At 45.7% G+C, this 22,541-nt stretch overlaps 1 protein-coding gene across 1 annotated transcript in view; it reads right to left on the minus strand.

Moving 5' to 3' along the window:
* The window catches only part of ERN2 (endoplasmic reticulum to nucleus signaling 2), a 1,116,259-nt gene that overhangs the window by 688,350 nt on the left and 405,368 nt on the right, over positions 1 to 22,541 (minus strand). Inside the window, exon 7 of the mRNA XM_069647392.1 lies at positions 16,576 to 16,677. Coding sequence (XP_069503493.1) covers positions 16,576 to 16,677 — 102 coding nt within the window. The remainder of the gene's footprint in view (positions 1 to 16,575; positions 16,678 to 22,541) is intronic.

The raw sequence follows: 22,541 nt of genomic DNA on the forward strand, positions 1-22,541 counted from the left end.
AGCGGGCTCCGCAAGGGTTTGATTCGCTCCAATGAGATAGTCTTAAAATTTCTTGAGGGCTTAGTTCAGCTCTTCCCCAGTTTAACTTTCATGGGGAATTGCATCTGAACTGTGAATTGTATGAAAAAATTGTCAGACCATGGGCATGGCGACACTTATCTCCCTAGAGACAACCTTCAGGGAAGAAACCCAGTCTAGAGTGTGCCCCAAACAGTGGGTGAGTACGGAGACTCTTTGATTGAAACCTAAATCGGACAGAGTAAGCTGTAAATCAGAGGCTGTTTTGTCTTCATCATGCCCCAGCCATACCTCGACCGGAACAAGCACAGAAGGACTGTCCCCAATGGAATCCGGAAACTGTTAATCAGTGTCTGGAGAAATGGAGTAAGAAGTATAAGTTAACATGACTATTCCTACCCCCTCTATCTTCCATAGGGTTACATGGGTCTAAAGTAATGTCCCAATCTATCTTTCCTGACTTAGATCAGTGCTGGTGTAGTCAACAATCCCCTTTTGGGCCTAACCATAATAGGTAAGCCTCCCAAAATCCATCCCAGGGTTGATTTTAGAAATTCATCTTAACAACATACACATCCCATCCGGTTAGTTATGCAAGCCACTTAAAGGACTGCTACCTTGGTAAATGGCCTGTCACCTTGAAAGGATTACAGAGCAAAAAAGAAAGATCCCAGGGGATGGAGTGGAAGACTGTGCTAAGCAGAGGCCAAGCAGAGATTAAACAACCTTTGGCAGAGAGATCAACATAACACTAGAAGCAGAAGAGGCTCCCACTCACACAAGTGGTCCACAGGAGCATTCTTCTTCCTCAGCACATGTGCAGTCAAGCTGGTGGGGGTAACCAATCGAACCTCTAACAAGCACAGACTCTGGCCATTAAACCTATTCTGTTTCAATGGTTTGGAAGACAGAGGGGAAAAAAGAAAGCCTGTTGTGATTTAGGACTTCACATTTGGGGATGGGAAATTACATGCCCATACCAAATTATGATGTTTTTTTGACTAGATAGGTGATTGTCAGGGAACATTTAAATTTTTGGTGACCTTAGGCCTACATTTGATAGTCCCCTATACATTTTACTGACTTCCATTTTTAATTTCTGCTCCGCAAGGCCTAATCTAAAGCCTGCCTGGGAGAGTGGCTCTGCACTCTTGTGATATGTCTTAAGACTCTCTAGTCAGGGGTACCCCAAATGTGCTCCATTGTGTCCCATGGTGGACTTAGCCTCCGTGTTAGTCATGTGACTATAAGGTGTTGCCATCTTTCCTTTGTACAAAATGTCCTCCACTAGGTGGCTCCATTGTGTCTAGCATGGGTCCCTTTTGACACACAATTGGGGCTGTGTTTGTTTGAAGTCCAGATGAGCCACATAAGTATACCTTGACCCTTTGTCATGCCACTTACCTGCCGTCCGGTTCTGAGACCGGGGACTCGCAGGGTCCTGACCTTGTGTGTGTATCCACTGTGGTTTTGCCCACTGGAGCGCCGCCATCACCTCGACACTGCAAATGTGCGGACGGGCGTGTTTGTCATTCAGCGCATGCGCAGTCCTGAAGGCTGCGCGGATGTCACAGCATGCTCTCCAAGCCTCACTTTTGCCCCATAGCACTACTTTAGGAACCGGGTCGGTTGACCTAGTGCATCTCAATGCGATTTCTGGGTAGTCTATTTTCCGCCGTCCACGCTCCTAGTGCCAGTTCTTTGTCTTGCCCAGGTTGGTACCTGCCTCTGCTCCTTTTTCCTGCCTTCCTGCTCCTTCCTCCCCTGTCCCTCCTGGGCCGTGCCTGCCTTCCTTGGTCTCCATGCCTGTTGGCCCTGCTAGTCCCTCTGCCAGTCTGGGGTACCACTCTGCTTGCCTTGACAGTCTCTCAGTCTACCTTGGGGTTCCCTACCTGTCTGGTTAATCAATTGCCTGTCTGCCCTGGTTCTTACCTTCTGACTGTCCGCTTTGGGTTCTGCTTCCATCAGTCTCATCTTCCAGCCAGCGTTACCTGGAGTCCTTTTGGTTGTGCCCTTCATCTCTTCCAGCGCTATCTAGTGACCATTTACCTGTGCAGACCACCTACACCAACTTATTCTCTGTGGCCTTCCCTGTCAGTGCTTGCACTGTTCCGATGCCACACTAATCAGGGAAGCGCCGTCCCGTGGTGTTGGAAGCCGACTTAACACTCGCCACTGTCCCAGAAATAGGGGGAGGTGTTGGGTTGGTTCCCTGCTCCACCTAAACGTCTCAACCCCACCGTTGACAGTCTGGTTTCCGGATCTCGACAAGATCCCTAGCGAACAGGCACCCAGTGCCACTGTGACGCCCTGTATAACAGATTGCGACACCTCTTACTGGACCCCAGCATGGGAGAGATGCAAGACCTCAGGGACGAGTTACAGGCTCTTCATCTAGAAATCACTACACTGCACCAGGAAAATGCAACCTTGCACCAGATGGTAAAAGGCAATAGGACCTGTTCCCCCGGCTGAGAGCACCATGGCGCATACGGCTCCCCTGCAGTTTGATGGAGACCCAAGACGTCTAGACGAGATCTTCACCATTGCAAAATAGATTTCCTTTATCGACCCACATACTTCAATGTATATAAAGCCAAGATCGAGTATATATTGGTGAATCTAATCGGAGCAGCTCTGGCCTGAGCGGCGCCCTTGGTGTCCTCAAACAGTCCCATACTGAATGACTTCACAGCTTTCAGGAAAGCCTTTTCGGATGTGCTCCAATCGCCCAATCAGGCTTTGGTGGCTCAGAACCAACTGAAGGACATCAGGCAGGGTAAAAGTGACATCATTGTGTATATAAGCCGTTTCGGCAGTTCGCCACAGATTCCCTGTGGCCGGAAGTGACCCAGAAAACCTTGTTCCGCCGTGGACTCTGGGATGAATATAAGAACAAACTGCTGCATGTACCAGAACCCAATTCAATTCAGACATTGATGGATCAGGTACTCCGAATTGATCACCGATTAAGTAAAAGAAGGAATGTAAGACGGAGAGCACACTGAATGAGCTTCCGACCACCGGTGCTCCCGGGGGTGGTCCAAAAACCACCCGCCATTGCCCAAGAACCCATGCAACTGGAAGTCATCTGCGGTCCGTTGTCCAAATCAGAAAGGAACCGTAGAAGGGCTCTCCGTTTATGTCTGTATTGTGGAACATCTGGGCATTTTTTGGGGACCTGCCTTCTACGCCCACTCAGGAAGTCGGACAACTAGTTGGTCTGTTGTTGGGAAGGAAGGCAACAGCAGACCCATCTTTCATATCAAACCTTCCACCGCACGACTTGGCTATGAGCCTCATGCAACCAGCAACATTACTAATATTGCGGATAAGGATTGGATTGCAAGAAAGGATTGAAGAAACCTTGACCTTACTAGATTGTGGGGCTTCTGGCAATTACCTTGAAATGGAGTTTGCGGCCAGTTAGTCTACCCCTGTACGAAAAGGACAGCCAGACCCAGGTGCAAGTCACTGATGGCACCCCGCTGTCCTCTGGGCCCATACACCAACAAACCGGAGCAGTGACTTTATGGGTGAATGACCATCAGGAAAGGATTTGCTTGGACACTCTGAAATCACCATCTTATCCAGTGGTTTTGGGTCTGTCCTCGTTGTTGTTTCACAATCCGTACGTCAATTGGGAGACTCGGATGGTTATTTTTGCCTCGTCTCGTTGCACTACGGCTTGTTGTCCGCCCAAGTAAATTTCTTCCTTAACCTTGCTTCCAGCACCACCGGGAGGTACTGGTCCCCAGCGTCCATGTACCATACAGTTTGTGCCCACAGAATATCGTGACTTATACCACATCTTCACAGAACAGCAAATATTCCATTGCCACCCCATATACCTTTTGAATGTCCTGTGGACCTACTGCCCGACTCCATCATCCCACATGGCAAGATCTACTCCCTCACCTCTCTGGCGAGAGATGCTTTAAAACAGTACATAGAGTACTATCTGGACAAGGGATACATAGTCCCTTCCAAATCCCCTGCAGGTTTTCCTTTGTTCTTCGTGCAGAAGAAGGAGGGGACTTTGCGTCCCTGCATCAATTATCGTCAATTAAACAACATCACTCTAAAGTACTGATCCACAGCATTCTAGAGTCATTACGTACAGCCTGTATTTTTACAAAGTTGGACCTAAGAGGGGCTTACCACCTGTGAGGATAAAAGAAGGAGACAAATGGAAGACAGCCTTTAAGACTCCTTTGGGGCATTATGAATATCGGGTCATGCCCTCTGCCTGTGTAATGCCCCAGCCGTCTTCCAACATTTCATGGGCAACATCTTCTCAGATCTTATTGGTTTGACTGTCTGGGTCTGTCTGGATGACATCTTGGTTTTCTCTGTTTCTTTTCAAGATCATGTATTACATGTCAAAGAAGTCCTATATAGACTGGCTCAGAACCATTTATCTGCTAAACCTGAGAAATGTCTCTTTTACCAGGAATAGATGGAATTCCAAGGATACATCGTCAGCAATGCTGGATTTGGCACAAGCCCACGCCATACAACAATGGAAGCAACCCCACGATTGCAAGACACTTCAATGGTTTTTGGGGTTTGCAAATTTGTACCGGTGCTTTATCCCGCAGTTTTCCCATTCAACCTCTATACTGACCGCTCTAACCAGTACGAAGGTGCAATTTCTTTTGGGGAAAAGAGCCCAGACCGCTTTTGAAGAACTGAAGGCTACATTCATGTCTGCACCTGTCTTACGCCATCCCAACGAAAAAGTGCCATTCATTGATTGAAACTAGACACTTCCAATATTGCCATATGAGCGGTATTGCTGCAACCCGACCCCGAAACGGGAACGGAACATCCCATTGCTTATTATTCATGAAAGTTGGCTGCAAGCGAACAGCACTATTACGTAATCAAAAAATTACTATTAGCAATAAAGGCCGCATTCGAGGAATGGCGACATGATCTCCTTGGGGGTCGGTTCACAATGGAGGTACGGACAGACCATAAGAACCTGCAGCATTTGCGATCCTTGCATTGCCAAATGTCCAGGCAAGCATGTTGGGCCTTTTTCTTCTCCCAATTTGACTTCAAGGTGACCCACATCCCTTGTGAACGGAATTTGAAAGCTGATGACCTGTCTCGTTCCTTAGTCAGTACCGGCGATACAAGAAGAAGAAACACTATTTCCCTCTCCTAAACCTTTCATAAATCAGTTATGACCATAGCTACAGACCTTTCAACAAGAAACTGCTACTGACCCATGAAAGCCAGATCTCCTGCAAAGGCCTGACATTACTGAAAGAAACGGATTGCTGTTCTCTATGTACATACGACAGCCCTTCGCTCTATGGTATAACACGGTTTCCATGATGCCAGAATGAGTAGAAACCATGGGGTGAAGGCAACACAAGAACTAATAGCCCGACAGTTATTGTGGCTACGATGGGCAGATCAAATACGGGATTACGCAAGTTCTTGTCCGGTCTGTGCCCAGAATAAGACCATCCGCACGCGGCTATTTGGTTGCTTCAACCCACCGAAATAACATCATTTCCCTGGCACACTATTGCCATGGATTACATCGTTGAACTTCCTGCATCTGATGGCCACATTTGTATTATGGTGGTAGTGGACTGTTTACCAAGATGGCACACTTCATACCACTGACTTCCGTTCCTACTGCAATCCAGACAGCACAGGTATTTCTACATGACATCTATCATCTGCATGGCTTACCCGAGAAAATATTGTCCAAATGGGGCTTTCAGTTTCTTTCAACTTTTGGATACAACTGTGCAAACAACAGGCATTGAGTTCCGGTTACCATCCCCAAACCAAAGGGCAGACGGAGCACACCAGCCAGACCCTGAAGCAGTATCTACGTTGCTACGCAAACCCTGCTCAAGATAATTTGTATAGTCAACAAGTGGCATACAATAACGCCATACATTCGACCACCGGCCTGAGTCCATTCTACTGCTCAACAGTCAGCACCTGAAACTACTTCCGCTATAGCCAGTACCGCCCAGTCCTGTTCCGCCTGCAGACGTCATGGTGTCTCAGATTCAGGAGCAACTTCTAAGGACCAAGGCAGCCTTGGCAGAAGCACAGGACCGCATGAAAGCACAGGCAGAGAAGAGACGTACTCCAGAGCCCTTGTTTCAGATGGGAGTCCAGGTTTGGCTTTCCTCAAACAATTTGCCAGTCAAGAATCTCCCCACTAAGCTGGTCCCCAGGTACTTCGGTCCATTTAAGATCGTCCAGCGGGTGTCTGCAGTTGCTTTCCGCCTTCAGCTATCTAGGGTTTGGCGGGTGCATCCGTTCTTTCATGTATCCCTTCTGAACCCTGCAGCAAGGATACCCATGGCCATTCTGCTTCTCGCTCCCCTCCACTCTTGTTGCGGGGTGTTCCGGAATATGAGGTACAAGAGATCTGTGACTCGTGAATCTGACGTGGGGTGCTTCAATTTTTGGTTGATTGGAAGGGCTATCCTGCCAGTTAACGCTCTTGGGAGCCTTGTTCCGCTGTTCATGCCCCATGCCTGGTTCGTGAATTTTTCTGCAGATACCCTGGGAAGCCCAGGGCTCCGGCCCTTCCTCGAGGGAGCATAATGTCACGCCACTTACCTGCCATCAGGTTCTGAGACTGGGTCCTTTGTGGTTTTGCCCACTGGAGCACCACCATCATCCCAACACTGCGCATGCTCGGGCAGCCATGTTCGTCATTCCGCGCATGCGCTGTCCTGAAGGCTGCGCGGATGTTACGGCTTGCACTCCAAGCCTCACTTTCGCCCGTAGCACTACTTTAGGAACCGGGTCGGTTAACACAGTGCGTCTTAACACAGTTTCCGGCTAGGCCGTTTTCTGCCTTCCAAGCTCCTAGTGCCAGTTCTTTTTCTTGCTCAGGTTGGCACCTACCTCTTCTCCTTTTTCCTGCCTTCCTGCTCTTTCCTCTCCTGTCGTTCCTCCTTGGCCGTGCCTGCCTTCCTTGGTCTCCCTGCCTGTCTGTCCTACTAGCCCCTCTGCCAGTCTGGGGTTCCCCTCTGCTTGCCTTGACTGCCTCTCAGTCTACCTTGGGGTTCCCTACCTGTCTGGTTAGTCAGTTGCCTGTCTGTCTGCCCTGGTTCTTACCTTCTGGCTGTCAGCTTTTGGTTCTGCTTCCATCAGTCTCATCTTCCAGCTAGCGTTACCTGTGGAGTCCTTTTGGTTGTGCCCTTCATCTCGTCCAGCACTACCTAGTGACCATTTACGTGTACAGCTCACCTACTCTATCCTACACCATCAGATTTGCTGTGGTGTTCCCTGTCAGTGCTTGCACCGTTCTGATGCCACACTTATCAGGGAAGCGCCGTCCCGTGGCGTTGAAACACAACTCAGCACTGACCCCTGTCCCAGTTTTAGGGGGAGGTGTTGGGTTGGTACCCTGCTCCGCCTAAATGTCTCAACTCCACCGTTGACAGTCTGGCTTCCAGATCTCAGCAAGAGCCCCGGAAAACAGGTACGCAGCACCAGCGTGACACCCAGTATAACACCCTTTATATTGTCACAGGATGCCTTTCTCCCTGAGCTGGGGGGCTGTAACTGACTGAGCTGTTTCTGACTGGAATATGCATACCTGTCTGGGGGACTGCATAGTATGGCTTCCTCTGTGTGAATCCCCTCCCTGAGTGTTTGAGCATCCCTGAGTTGGTGCCCATCCATTGCATGGCCTCCATCTATTGGAATGTAGCTTGCTGTGCAATAAGAGACTGCCACCACAAACCTCCAATGTGGGAATAAATGAAGCCCCCTTAACTACTCACCTTGTCTTGCTCCTGGAACAAAAAACTGCACACATGGAAGGAAAGGGGCTGAAGCTCTGCACTTGCACCTCAAGAAATCAGATGGCAAAACGGTCTCTCCCACGACCAAGAAGGAACAGACTGTGGCACACCTTCCTTCTGGTCCGGCGGGAAAAGCGATCAATACCTGCCCAAAGGCCCCATCTCCGTGAAGCTTGTAGTCAAGTCTTCTCCTTTCCCAGAAGTCCCTTTGCTGCAGATGACCCAGCACACGTTTGTGACTACTGGATCTGATTATTTTTATCTGTGGACATCTGCAAGGGCCCTGGTTCAGCCTTTTCCATATGGAAAGCTACAGGGGCTGCCCCGGTTACCCGACTGCATCCAAGAACCTTCAATACGGGAGTTCAGCGTTACCTGGCTCCTCTGCAGTGTGGTTGTGAGAATGAATGGTGAATGATCTTTCCTTGAGGTCTTCTGTCATCAACCCAATCACTGAGGTAGTGAACGTCATATAAACCAAGCATCATGGCGACTCTGGAAAACTTCCACACTGCAGGCTCAGACCCTTGTCTGAACTCGTGGGAAAGAGGCCATCCTTGGTGAATTCCTATTTTAGGTTGGTGCTAGCTGTACTTTAGTTTTGGCTTCAATAGCCACTTTACTGCACTTCTAGCCCAGTGTAACATTTTGGAAGCCATTTTGGCATCAGTGTGCTTTTTAAATCCTACCCCTGGCCATTTTATACTTTAGAATTCTTATTATTCAGGGAAACCACGAGGAAGAAACAAAATGGCCGTTCTTACTATATTGGCTTTTGTGGGCCCACATGGCAGCCTCCATATTGGTTTAAAATGGCTTAGATCAGTGTACACCCTGGGCTTTCCTTCTCATTTCTTGTGGTGGTGGTCTAGGCTGAGTGACAGTTCTACTGACCAACCGGTATGGTTGGTTATCTCCAGCCCCTTTTGGCAGTGGTGCCTATGGCCCTGCCAGTCAGTCGCTCCCTCTCTCTATCTCTCTCTTTTTTTCATTCTGCAAACTGAAAGAAGCAGGTCTGCTGAATGAGTTTTAGTGCCGATTACCAGAGTTTTTGATAGATTTTAAGCTCGCACTTGGTCAAACTGTCCAAGTGCAGTAGTGTGGGTTTTCTGCACCTGGAGGTCCAGTCCGGGATTCCGTAATTCTCCTGATGCCTCCTCTGATGCACTCGTTGACCCTTCCATGCTGGAACCGTTTCCTGGGATGATTAATGCCATTTTTCCGCCCTTTATTGCCAGGGTCTGCCAACCCAAGAGCTGGACGCTGCTGCCACCTAGATACGGGTTGGGGCACCTCACCTGATCTTTATTATTATAATGAATTTTTTATAAGGTGCCACACGCCCACAGGCACATAAGAAGGATAGTCATGGGAGAAAACAGAGGTCAAACCAGAATATGAGCAGAGAAAAAATTAAGACTGAGGGCCTTATTACACGGTATGCGGTAAGGGATTACCGGCACCGGCTATTAGCGCCATGGCTACACAACGCCTACCGTTTAATGAGGCCCTTATGTACTTCAAGTTAAAAAGAAAGGTTTTAATAGCTTTCGTAAAGGTAAGGCATATTTCTAGGATCCAATGGGATTGAATTCCAGACCAAAGGGGCATGAACTTCAAAACTAGTGCCACCAAATTTCTGTAATTTAAAGCGTTGCTGTAGAAGTTTATCAAGACCATTGGAGTGGAGCGCCCGAGTAACTGGAGCCCTCTGAATTCTCCTTGTTAGATACTTAGGGGCTTGGTTAGAAAGGGCCCGCACTACTTACAACACACTCTTCCCAAATACACCCCCTCTAAAGCACTCCGCTCATCCTCCTCCAACTCTCTGAGAGTGAGCCGTTTTTCCAAACAGAGACCTGGGGGGGGTGGAGTGGGGGAAGATGCTTATCCTCTGCAGGGGCCACCCTCTCCAACAGTCTACCTGCCTCTCTCTGTCTCAAGACAGATCTCCTTAAATTCCGGAAACTCCTCAAGACCTTCTTCTCCTCTGCCTTCTCTCTACTTCTCCCCTGCTAACCAACGCATCCTACCTGCTACCACCTCCTTCTGCTCAGCTTGCTGACTGGTCGCCTGGCTCACCTCAGAGCTTTCAGGTCGCAGGCATCCACGCCAGTCCCTGCATTGCCTCCGGGCCCCCGCACTACTTGCAGCATTACGCACTTCCCTAAGAGATATCCCTCTGCACTAACCCGGCCCTCCTGGACCAGGCACGATCCCTTTGCCCATCACTTGCACTTCCTGTCTGGCACTTACATGATCTATATGCACCTTACCCAGAAAGTTTGTTGTCTGTCTGTCACTTTTCTTAGGGGTACATTATAAAGCACAATTACCTGTTTATATCCCCTCCTATCCTAACTGCTGGTCACACACTTGCATTATTGTCAGTTGTTATGCTTGTACCCTCCTCTCCACCCCGCCCGCCCTGCCCCTAACCATCTGGTGACGCACTAGAATGAGCAGAAATGTCGTCAGGCCTAGTATGCTTATTATTATTGTATATCATTCTGAAATTACCGAGGCCATATGAATGATTGTATCCCATATTCCCCTACCAACTTGGAGTGCTTTGAAGCACTTGTTTTGTATATAAGCCCTTTATAAATACAGTAGACATGTATTGGTCAAAGATAAGATTTTATGAGTTATACAGTGTTTAACCTGCAACCAGTGCAGGGCTCTGTGAGTATGTTCTGTTCTCACAAGTCCACATACAGCCCAGACTGTATTGTTTTGAACAACCTGTAGTCTCCCAATATTGGTTTTAGACAGTCCTACAAAAAGACTATTACAGTAATCAATTTTGGAATTGATAAGAGCGGTGGCCAGTGCAGCAGTATTACTATTTGACAAATATGGCTTAATCTGTTTTATAAGCTTCGTAGTATATGCACAATTAGCCTTGATATGAAAGACATGCTTTTTCATACTAAGGTTTGCATGAAGAACAACTACAAGTGTTTTCACCCATGGATGATAAATTGACCATATTTGTCATTAAATTTAGACAAGCGTTGGCTAGAGCCCACCAACATTAGCTCTGCTTTATTACCATTTAAGGCAAGAGAATTATCATTCACCATCTTTGAATGATGCCATATGTCTGATCCACAATACAGCGGTCCCTTTCATAATCACCCGTCATCTCCAAGACCACCTGGGTATCGTCGGCATAGTTAGTATATTTTATGCCATAATCATCCAGGAGTTCAATGATATGGCGGGTGTATAAATTAAAAAGAGTGGGTGAGAGGCACACTCCCCGCGGAACACCAGAGGAGAGTATCTCTGGGGGTGACATAAATCCTTCTAAAGAGAGGCTGACCAGATTTAAAAAGTAAAAAACCAGGGCAAGGCAACTAACATAAAAGTAGGACTTACTGCTGAAAGTGGCTGTCAAGGCACTACACTTCAGTAGCACTTGGAGGAGAAGGGGGTTTAAATGTTACTATTCAAAGAAACACATATTATAATTAATGTATCACAGACTAACACTATCTTGAGCTGTAAAATGCAGCATTTCTTCTGTGCGAGATTGTGCATTCCTGCCTGCCAGCCATGAAGACCTACTACAAAAAACCGGGACCACTACAGTGTCCAATGGGAACATAATCTTGAGAAAGGGGGACAGAGCACCAAATACCAGGACAGTCCTGGCAAAACCAGGATGTCGGGCCACCCTATCCTGAAGCCACTCTAGCGGTTCTAGATCCCAAAAAGGATGCCAGCCAGGATAAGGCCGATTTGGAACAGATTGCTATTGTATATAGACTCTCAAGAAGCAGGCCATGATCGACAAGGTCAAAGGCCGCTGAGAGATCACGCAACATAAGCAAACATATGTGTCCTGAGTCCACAATGTGGGTCAGATTCACTTTAAGGTCAAGCATGGCAGTCTCTGTGCCATGCGTCGCACGATATCCTGACTATAAAAGTCCCAGAAGGTCAGATTCTTCAACATAGTTCTGGAACTGCAAGTATGCCACTCTATCCAAAATGTTCAACAAAAAAGGAACCTTGGTAATAGAATGAAAATTACTAACAATATTGGGGTCTAATGTTTCCTTTTTGAGAATTGGGGTAAGCCAAACATTTTTAAGACTGTCCAGCACTACTGACGCAGAGAATGATGCGTTGAAAATTTTCGTAATCAGGGCAAACAAGACAATTTAAGGTTGCTAACAATTTTTATTAGATCTTCTTCCAATATTTTGCCAAAGCAGAATTCATCATTCTTAAAAGAGGTAACTGAAGGTGCAATCTCAGGACTTTCTGTGTTCATGCTTGTTATAGTTAAATCAGAAAGATTAACTAGAATCTTATCTCAATGCAAGTTAAGTTTGGAGGCAAACCCTTGTTGAACTTCCAGACACCAGGAGTCACTTTTTTTGACCGTAGGATAAGTACCAATTTTTCCCTCAAATTCCTTAAGAATAGAAAAGAGTTCTTTCTGGCAAGATTTGGCAGACTTAATTCTTTCTTCAAAATGGTCCTTCTTGGCTGAAATACTAGAATTCTTATAGTTGAGAGCTGCGGTATGATGTAACGCAAGGGTCAGCTGACCAGGCAGTTTCCGCCAGGCTCTTTCAGCTCACCTCTTTAACTTCCTCTGTTCAAGAATAGAATCAGAGAACAAAGTTTTACATAATGTTTCAGTTTTCTCCATTTAGTCATCACAGGAGCTAGTATGTCCATATCCCGAGTGACGTTCAAAAATTGATTGGTAAGGAGACAAACTTCATTCGAGTAGGTAATGTTGTCTAACAAGGAACAAACTGAATTAGCGGCGGCTTCAGTAAAGCCCTTATGAATATTCCTAACTTTGGTAGAAATTCTGGGCTTAGTGTGCATTTTAACTAGCTTATAAGGAAGCAGGAGTGAAAAAGGTTTCCTTGGGATGTCTTAGCATATCCTCAGTCCTTTTCACTGTGCAGGGCTGCCACCTTTGTGGTCCACTGAGCCGCCAGGAGCCATCTTCACAGCGTTCTCTTGTCTTCCAAGAGGCGTTTCCACTTGATTCTTCAATCTTGGGTTAAAGGTCATAGGCAATTTGAAGGCTGTTTGTTCTAGTCCTTAGTCAAAAGGAACGTTGTTGGCTCAGGGTTTAATCCCCTCCGCACCTGATCGTGTAAACCGCACCTAGTAAATAGACCTGTACTTATCCGGGTTGTTTCGCCATGCGGGAGCCGTTTAGTATTAAATATGCTCACCCTAAAGGGTCTCTATAGTGTAGGGTCGAGATTCTGTGGAGGACAGTCTTAACCGCATTTCCCATCGGCTTACATTGGGGGGTCCTCCTGGTCTGCCGAATCTTCCTCTGGAGCTGCTGGTTTATCCTCCAACTGCTGGATCTCGATTGAAGTTGTTTGCAGTGGAATCCGCACATGTGCCGTAAAACAGACATAACTCCAGACAAGCAGATGGCCCATTGACGTGGTCCTATTGATTCCTAAGGGACTTTCTACCTGTCCTGGAACTCTCCCAAAGCAACTTTGGGGTTACCTACCTATGCCTGACTTTCCTTTGCTCACATGGTTCGCAGTGATCTCTAGACTAGGAGCTGGATTTGTAGATTTAGCACTGATTTGTAATGTATTTTTAAGTTCTGCACTGCACTTTTCTCACTGTAAATGTATTATTACACTGTAGCTAATTTTGGCGACTGTAAATATTTTTCCCTAAAGTGCATTGCAAAGATAACTGTTTCACTGTTTCTAAAATGGATCCTTATTTCGGGGATGCCTTAGGCTATGGCTATGAAATGTTTCCTAGCCTTTATCACTAGGTGTGCATGTGTATTTTTTTATGTGCTATGCTGTAGAGTGTCAGAATTAATATGGCATGTTGGTGTGGACCTAAATGGCTCCTACCTATTCCATGCCCTTATGTGTTAGGTCCTGACTCGTGGAACAGGGGTAGGTTGAGTTTTTAGGACACTGTGCCCAATTGTGCAGGCCCATAGGGGATATTACCTGCTTACCTGCTTTACTAGGTTGTGAGTTACTCTTGTACTTCCCCCGTTAATTTATGTTGGGAGCATATTTGAGATAGTGGGCTCACAAGTAGGCAGTGGCATAAGGAGAGTCCTTTTAGACATTTAATGTTTTTACAATATACTATAAGCCACATCAGGGGTTGGGCGGAGGGGCAAAAATGCAGCGGAAACGCTATTACTGCTCCGCCCAATCCTGAGTTTAGGTGGAACAGTGGAGGTTTACCTCCATCTTTTTGCTGGAGGTAAAACTCTCCACATTCCACCCATTTGTGGCGCTATTACCTTAGCGCAAATTGCGCCGCGATAATAGCACCCAGCATGCCCCATATGGACTCTAAAAAATGGGGGCTTACAGCCTTACCCCAACTCGGTATCCGGCGCTAATAGCACCAGACCGAGTTGCGTTAACGCTATTTGCGTTGGCGGTATCCCGGCACATTTACCGCCGGGATACCGCTAAGGCCATGATGAGGCCCTATGTATTTTTATTTTTTTAATACGGTGTTAAGTACTTATTTGACCGATATAGATCTATATTTGTTATATAACTAAAGTATATATTTTTCAGTATATCATTATGGTGTATTTTCTAGAGAGAGGTGTGTGGACTGGTTGTACCTTTGTTTCAGCCTTGCTTACCTTTCAGAGAGGTTTGGTTTCCCTTTCTTGCCAAGTGTGTTAGTCCCCCATTAAAGTCAGGGGTTATATATCCCTCACCAGAGTTTGTACAAAAACTGACTTCTTGTGGTCCTCTCTGTACTGGTGCTCCATCACTGAAGACTATAGATGTGTCTGGGAGCTCTTTTTACTGGACACTACTTCTGCACTGGAATTGGCTCCTGGATTACAGGATCCCTCGTCATTCCCTCTGTAGCTGCTTGCAGGATTCTTCTTATTATGGTCCCTCATCTGAAGTTCCTTCTTTATACCCAAGAGTCAGATATCCTTCACATCCACCCTGGTACATTAGGAATGTCACTGGTAGGATATTTTGCCATACAAAGCATTACCGCTTATCTTTGTCCCCTTAGTTTCTCTTTAACTGAATTTTCCTCCCCTCTCTGAAAAGTTAGGAAAACCTTTCACTTAACTTTTAAAAGTCTCCTCCATTATCTGAAAACAACTTAATAGAACTTTTGGAGGCTAACTATTATTGCTTATTTTAGTTTAGAAGTTTCAATGTACCTGTAGCTGTAGTGATTATTCTGTTTGCTTTCCTTATATAAAGATTATGGGCATCATTACAAGTATGGCGGTGCTGGTAAAGATGGCTGCATTACCACCACATTATTGCACCGTCGTACTACAAGTTTGATGGTAAGATAAAGATCAACCTCCACCAAAAAGCTGCCTCCACCTTACTGCCAGAAATCAGCGGAAATACCGCCAACGGTAATTCCAACAAAATTTCCATGGAGTTGTATGGACCTGAAATTGAGGATTAATATCGCCCTACCACCACTTGTAACAGTGCAGTAAATCTGCAGTAAATCTGTGGGACCAAGTGGCGGTAATGTTAATCGAGTATGGCAGTAATTTGGCAGATTTACCACCAAACACGTAATGAGGTACTTTATTTTTTCTAAAAGGAATCCTGTGTGCACATTGAGTATATTGAGTGAATATTAAAAGTGTTTGCTTTATCTTTTAACCACCCTGCTGACCTCCTGAGAGTTACACCTGCGGTGCTCTGGCACACTACCCCTTGGAGAGCCTGGTCTTTTCAAAGATACCATGTGATGCAAGAGAGGTGGATGTACCTGGGCCCTGGAAACAGTGCATAAGGAAAATGCCCCCAACAATAGTTCAGAGCCAAGCATACATCCCTTCCTAGAAGAACTGTTGTAGATTCTACTGTAGGTCACACAGTCACTGTTAACACCCTTAATCTCTCCCAACGCTTGCCTCAAAAAGGACAACAGATGGCACTTATATCTAGCCACCAGGACTGCATGAGAATCAAGAGGTATAGGCAGATAACTGGAGGAAAGCAGATTCCCCTCCGACGCATATGTGCTGTGCGAAAGAAAATTCGGCATGTGTGCACCATTGAAAAGATTACTGCTGCCACTCTACAGCACACTAACCAAATACAGATCAATTTGGGATCCATTAATAGCAACTCAGATGACTACTATTCTATGATTCCCCAACAATGGAAATCTTTTTCGCAATCTAAATCGCACATGTAGTGGTTTATAATGGCACAAACTTGGGCAGTGATATAACTGGCAAATCTCTATGAAGACGCCCTAATGTAGCTCTGGACTGCTTGTGCTTTATCCCAAACCCAATCGGATACCCTCAATTGCTGAATTTACGTCTGCTTATATCTTATCTCTCCAGCTGTCTCTCCTTAACTGTTTATCTGTTACAGATTGTATAGTTGATGACATTTCCCAAAGGTTCCATTGTTGTTTTTTTGTGGAAAAATTAAGTAAAAATAATAACAAACAAATAAAGAACTATAGGCAGGTGTCTGCAGTTTAACTTGCAAGGGAAATACCTGCAGAGTATTCCATGAATTTACACTGGGATCTACTCTACGCCAACATGAATTGGAAGAGTTGGGGCTCCCACTCACCTAGTCTCTCAAAATGGTTCTTAGCAGTGAAACAGGAATTCAGGCAAATGGTTCTACTCATAAAAATATTTGGAAATAACAGAAAATATAGAAAAAATAGCAAGATAGTGTAAAGAAAAGACAAACTGAGATAAAGCATTTCAGGGCTTTATGTTTTTCAAGCAAATGGTCCTTACTGTAGCCGTAGGTCTCATCGTATGGTGGTGCAGAGTAGTCATGGTAAGTGGCATTCCAGCGCAGCTCACGGGACTTGGTGTCAAACATTGTGATCATATATTCTAGAGAGAAAAATATGATTAGTGAACTGTATTCACCTCCAGCAGAATACAGATTTTCAGGAAAAAAAACAATTATATAATCTATCAAAATAGCAGCTTTAAAGAAACTACCAGGTAGACAATGATAGGTTGAGAGAGACCAGCAGTATCAGAAGTTTGCATTTCTATTTATGCTTTACATAGTGCAAACCTAGCTCGGAATCAACAGAGTGCTGTACATGTCATCAAGGGTAACATAAGAAGTAATAATGGGGTTTAGAATAAGTGGCATGGCATGCCTTGACCACAGGGGTGGAATATGATTTGGGAACACAATGAGTTGTGAAGGAGGGTGAAGCAAACTCCTATTCATGTTTAAGTGTAAAACCACATAGGTTTGGTGCTGTGCGACTGTGTGACAGTTTTGTTGGGATTTCAGTTCTGTGCGTGTGGAAATGTTGCTGTGTTGCTGCAGGTTTCAAGTAAGGTGGTGGACAGGTTGTGAGTGCTGAGCATGGGTAATGTTAGTTATTTTGGTATTTATGTTGCATCTATCACCAATGTAGTGGTTTTAAGGTGATTAATGCAATCCAATATGGGTGAGGGGAATGTGCAATGAATATTGTGGAGCTCAGAGTTAGGTTGGATGATTGGTTGTGTGTTCTCTTTTGTTAGGCACAGGCTGTGAAAGTTGGTTGCATGTGCATTGGTGCGTTTGTGCGTCTCTCTGTCTGCAGGTGAAAGGGCATGTTAATAAGTATTTATTAGGCAGTGCGCATGTACAACAAATGGACAAAAGAGGTGATGGCTGGAAGGTTTAGAATTAATCTTAGCCGCTGACATTTATTTATTTATTTATTTATTGCATTTGTTTGTAACGTCCAGACCCGGAGGTATCACAGCGCTAAGAAGGCAGTACATAGTGAGTAACAATATGGTAAGAACAGTAAGGTTACAATTTGTACATAAACAGTTAGTCATGGTCATACGTGAACAGTGGGCTGTGCGAGTTACACATATTTGTTAAATAGTGAAGATTTTCTTTTCTTTCGGAAGAGTGTATGACTGTCTTCATTCTGGATGTGCTGAGGTAGGGCGTTCCAAAGTGTGGGAGCGATGGTGGTAAAGCATGCACCTCCAGCTCTCTTCCTGGCAAATCTGGGTATGTCCAGGGCAGAAGTGGAGGAAGAGCAGAGATTGTGTGTGTTATGTTTCTTACCGATACAGCTCATGAGGTGGGGGGGGTAGTATTGGGTAGACAGCGTTGAGTGATAGTGACAAGTTTAAAGTCAATACAAGCTTTGATTGCAAGCCAATGAGCCTCCCATCTGATTTGTGAAATGTGATCGGAGCACTTCATGCCCCAGACAGATCTGAGAGCATTATTTTGAAGCAGTTGAAGTTTGTTGATAATTTTTGTAGAAGTCCCTGCTAAGATGGCATTGCTATAGTCCAATTTGCTGCCTATGATGGCCCTTGCTAGAGTGAGGCAATTGTTGGGGGTGAGGAATATTCTGGAGAGGTTAATGAGTTTGGTGGAGTAGGCTGCAGAGAAAGCGATTGCTTTGACATATTTTTGCATGTTGAGTTCAGCGTCCAGATAAACACCTAGTGTTTTGACATGGGCGGAGATAGGGATAGTGTTGCCATTGATGCAAAAGGAGGAGGAGGCAGTTTGAGGCGGTGTGGGGAGCCCACGATAAGCAGCTCTGTTTTTTCGTCATTCACGCAGAGGTGGTGAGTGGCCATCCATGCCTGTATGATACTGAAGACCCGGTTGATGTTGGCACAGTCTTGTTCGTGGTTTCTGGTGACTGTGAGGAGGACTTGAGTATCACCAGTGAAATTTGTATAGGGTATGTTGAGGCTGTCTAGGTGGTCGAAGAGGGGTTTTGGTATACATGTTGTAGAGGGTAAGGGAGAGGCAAGAGCCTTGTGGGACTTCATAGGAGACAGGTATGGGCTCAGCTGATTCATACCCTACAAAGACCATAGTGGATCAGCCAGATAAGAAGGATTGGATCAATAAGGTGGCTTCAGGGGAGAGGTAGAAAGTTGAGGTGAGGTGTTTGCAGAGGATTTCATGATCTACCAGGTCGAAGGCTGCCGAAAGGTCAAGTAAGAGGATTGCAAGTTCTCTATTATCCCTGACGTGGTTAAGCTGGATCCTGAGGTCGAGGAGGGCAGATTCTGTGCTGTGTTTGGATCTGAAGCCTGATTGGCAGGTGCCTAGCAGATTGTGGTTTTCAAGGTGTGGTTGAAGTTGTTTGTAGGTAGTGCGGTCCACGATTTGAGGAGATAGTGTACTGTGGTGATAGGGCGGTAGTTAGTAGGGATGGTGGGGTTTAGAGAGAGTTTCTTTAGGGGGGGTGTAACCCATGCTTCTTTAATGGCAGAAGGAATTGAATTCGATTTAAATGATGCATTAATGAAGTTGGCTATGGTAGGAGCCAAGGGTTCTGCACACATTTTGATAATGCTGGCTGGGCATGTGTCGCCACCACAATGGGAGGCTTTCAGGTGCTGGACGATAGAGAGGACTTCAGAGGGGGAAATGGCTGAGTATTGAAAGTGAGGAAGAGGGGTAGTAGTTGTGGGTGTGGCGGCTAGGAAGGTAGGTGGCGGGGGGGAAGTAGTTTTTTTTTAGAATGGCTTTTTCCTTTAATTTCCGTGTTTTGGTGTCCACGGAGGATTGGATGAGTGTGCACCATGATTTGTCTTTGGAGAAGTTATCAGAAGGGGGGGCAGGGGTTTTGAGCTCTCTGGGAATTTTGATGAGCTTTTTGGTATTAGAGCTTGCGTCAGAGATTCTGGTGTTGAAGAGATTGGCTTTGGTAGTAATGATAGCGGTTTTATAAGTGTCAGCTGAGTTTATAAGTGTCAGCTGATGTTTTGGGAGGTAGGGTTCTTTCTCCAGAGATGTTCAAGGGCACGTTTCTTTTTCGGAGAGAAGCTAGGTCATCGGTAAACCATTTATGGGCGGTCCTTTCGTTTTTTCTAAATGTGGTTTTGAAAGGGGCATTTTCGTCAAGGGCATTTAGTAATGCAGAGTTGTAGTAAGCTAAGCGGACATTGGGGGTGGACGTTTCTGGGACTGATTCGAGTGAGGCTTGGATGGTGGGAGTTAGAAGCTCGGCTGTGAGCTTAAGGGTGTGTCTGGCATTGATGTGGAGGGATTCTTCGCTGATTGTAGGAATGTTTTTGGTGGTGGTGGTAAAGGAGAATAAGAACAGGGATTGGTCCGACCAAGGGAGGGGGAGGGTGGAGGATACTTGGAGTGGAGTGTTAGTATCAAGTCAAGTGTTCTGCCGGTGCCATTGCTCTGGGCAACCCTCCACAATGTCCTTCATTGCCTGACAAGCCATTACAAAAGAGGAAAGACCATATGCAAATCAGGCTTGATCCCACCCCAAAAGGTGCAGTCCAGCCCGAAATACTTGGTCACATCCCTTCTGCATGAGACCACAAATGGACCACAGACTGCGTGCGCTGCAGTTTCCAGGTGATGCTCAGTCTTTAGATGAATGTGTGGTTATGTAATATGCAAAATGTATGTATGTAGCATGTTTTTTTTCAACTCCTTAATTAGTTAATGTCAAAAAATGACAATGTTTTCAAAGTTCTATTCTATTGACTAAAACAGAAAATGCAAACAATAAGGGGAAATAAAATACACAACTACAACATAAAATACAATAATTCACACCAGAGGGTACATTGTCTCGCCTAGAACCCCACCTCTTTACCATCGAAGAATCCGTCCCTGTCCCCAACATCTCTATGTCAAATAAATTCAAAGCCCTCTGCTCTGTCAGGCACCTCAATACACCATGGCATATCTCCAGGAGAGTGCCCATTGCTTTGCAAACATTTGGACCCTGTCGCGTAAGACTGTTGTGATCTTCTCCATAACCATTATGTGCCAAATCTTGGAAGTTCACAGCAGAACAGAAGGTCTCTGTATTCTCCCATGGCACGGATATTTGCTGAAAGTAATCAGAGGGATTGCAGGTGCTCATCCTGAACTCTTCCCCCTCTATATGATTTAAATCCATGCCCAGGGGTATGTATGCAGGATTTTTCTGGAATATCCCTTTGCAAGATATCGCTAATCTTGGAACACAGTTCTAGCCTAAAAATGTCCTATTTGGGACATGCCTAGAAGATATGTAATATTGTACTCATAAAACACAACACCTCCAGCACAAAGAGTCTCCACGATTTAAAAAAAATGGGAGATGTATTCAGATGTCAAATATCCGCGGAAGAGGCTTTTCAGGTGTATTTACATTAGGTCTGAACGTAGTAGGCTCTCTATGCTCTCTGGAAAACGTTCTCCCAAGTCTCTTCGTCCAAGTGGGAATTTAGTTAGGTTTGCCAACTTCCTTATATGGCCACTTAGTGCCCATTTTCTTAAACATAAGCAATGCGTAGATTTGAGAGATCAAGCCTATAAAAATTTCAGTCCCCTGGAACCTTTTCCTAATTGGGTTAAGGGCCTGACGACTTGTGGTTTTATAAGTGGATGAAATATCCAACAGCTTGGTTGCCATTATTGGAACCCTTTGCTCTTTCCAATTTCAAAATTCCGATTTGCATTAATCAAATGTTTTAATAGTCCCTTTTGAACATATCTCTTGCCTTAATACAACCTCCCCTACTCTAACTCTCGAAAGATCTCCACAGGAGCCCTTGCGTAAAATTTGCATTTCCCCTTATTAGTGTAAATGGGGATGGGAAGGTAGTATGTGTTTCGCCCCTTCTTGTTAGGTCACAAGCTGACAGTGTCAATTTAGTCATTTTGTTTATGTTAAGGTTCAGAGCACAATCTGGACCTGGTCGACATGACTCTGACCTTATGTGTTTCCCGGCTATGCTTTGAATAAAAACCCACTTCGAATGGATTGTGTCCTCCCAGGTATTACTCATTTTATGATATTTCCATATCCAGCTTCAGCTGCTTTGCAAATTTTTTCCAACAGAGGGCGCTGCGCGTTGATGCCTGTCGAATCAATGTCCCTCGGAGGCCTCTGTCTCGATGTCGACATCATTGATGGAATGAAGCGCGTGCAGCGCCCGTTGGCTTCAGTTCCATTTTTCCACGAAAGCTAGCACTTCGGATACGGTGTGCTTCGGTTCCCTACAAGAATCTTCAAGTAAAAATCATTAGGATGGCATCATCATCGGCGTCTTCGACTCCGAGATCGGGGTTTAAGAAGTGCCAGGATTGTGGGGCGAAGATGTCCTGTAAGGACCTCCATCGGGTGCGTCTGTGGTGCCTCGGTTCCTCTCACGCTACCTTCAACTGTAAGGCCTGCCTATCGATGACGCCGAAAGCCCTGAAAGAGCGAAGAGGAAAATTTGCAGCAGGTAGGTCTAAATTCCCATCGATGACTCAGTTGAAAAGACAGTCTTCAGACGAGTTGAGAAATATTTCTCCTCATCGAAAGAAGACAAAAAGATTGAGATCACGCAGTGGTTTTCACCACTCATCATCTTTGCAGCGTTTGAAGAAAACGCACCATAGGTCGCCGTCGTCGTTGAGTTCCTCCCCAGAACGGGGTAAATGCCAGACGAATTCAGCCATAATGATTAAAGTATTTGAGAATGCGGCCCTGACCCCCTCGAAGACTTATGAAAGCCATGCCCAGGTCAAAAAACTCGACAAGAAAAAAGATGAGGGCAAAACCTGAGCACCCTCGGGCCCGGGAGGCAAGGAAAAATCTCCTTGAGAGCAGTCGAAGCATCCCTCGAGTCGAGACATATCTTCCTCGAGGAAGAACTTATTGACGGCATTGGCGCCGAAAGACTCTTAGTCGGACCCTAACAAGTCCTCAACTGCGAAAACATTGACGGTGTCGAAAATTTCAGCACTGTCATCGAGG

This window comes from Ambystoma mexicanum, chromosome 2q, assembly GCF_040938575.1.
Source record: "Ambystoma mexicanum isolate Mex_15411 chromosome 2q, UKY_AmexF1_1, whole genome shotgun sequence".
In the NCBI taxonomy this organism is placed as follows: domain Eukaryota; kingdom Metazoa; phylum Chordata; class Amphibia; order Caudata; family Ambystomatidae; genus Ambystoma; species Ambystoma mexicanum.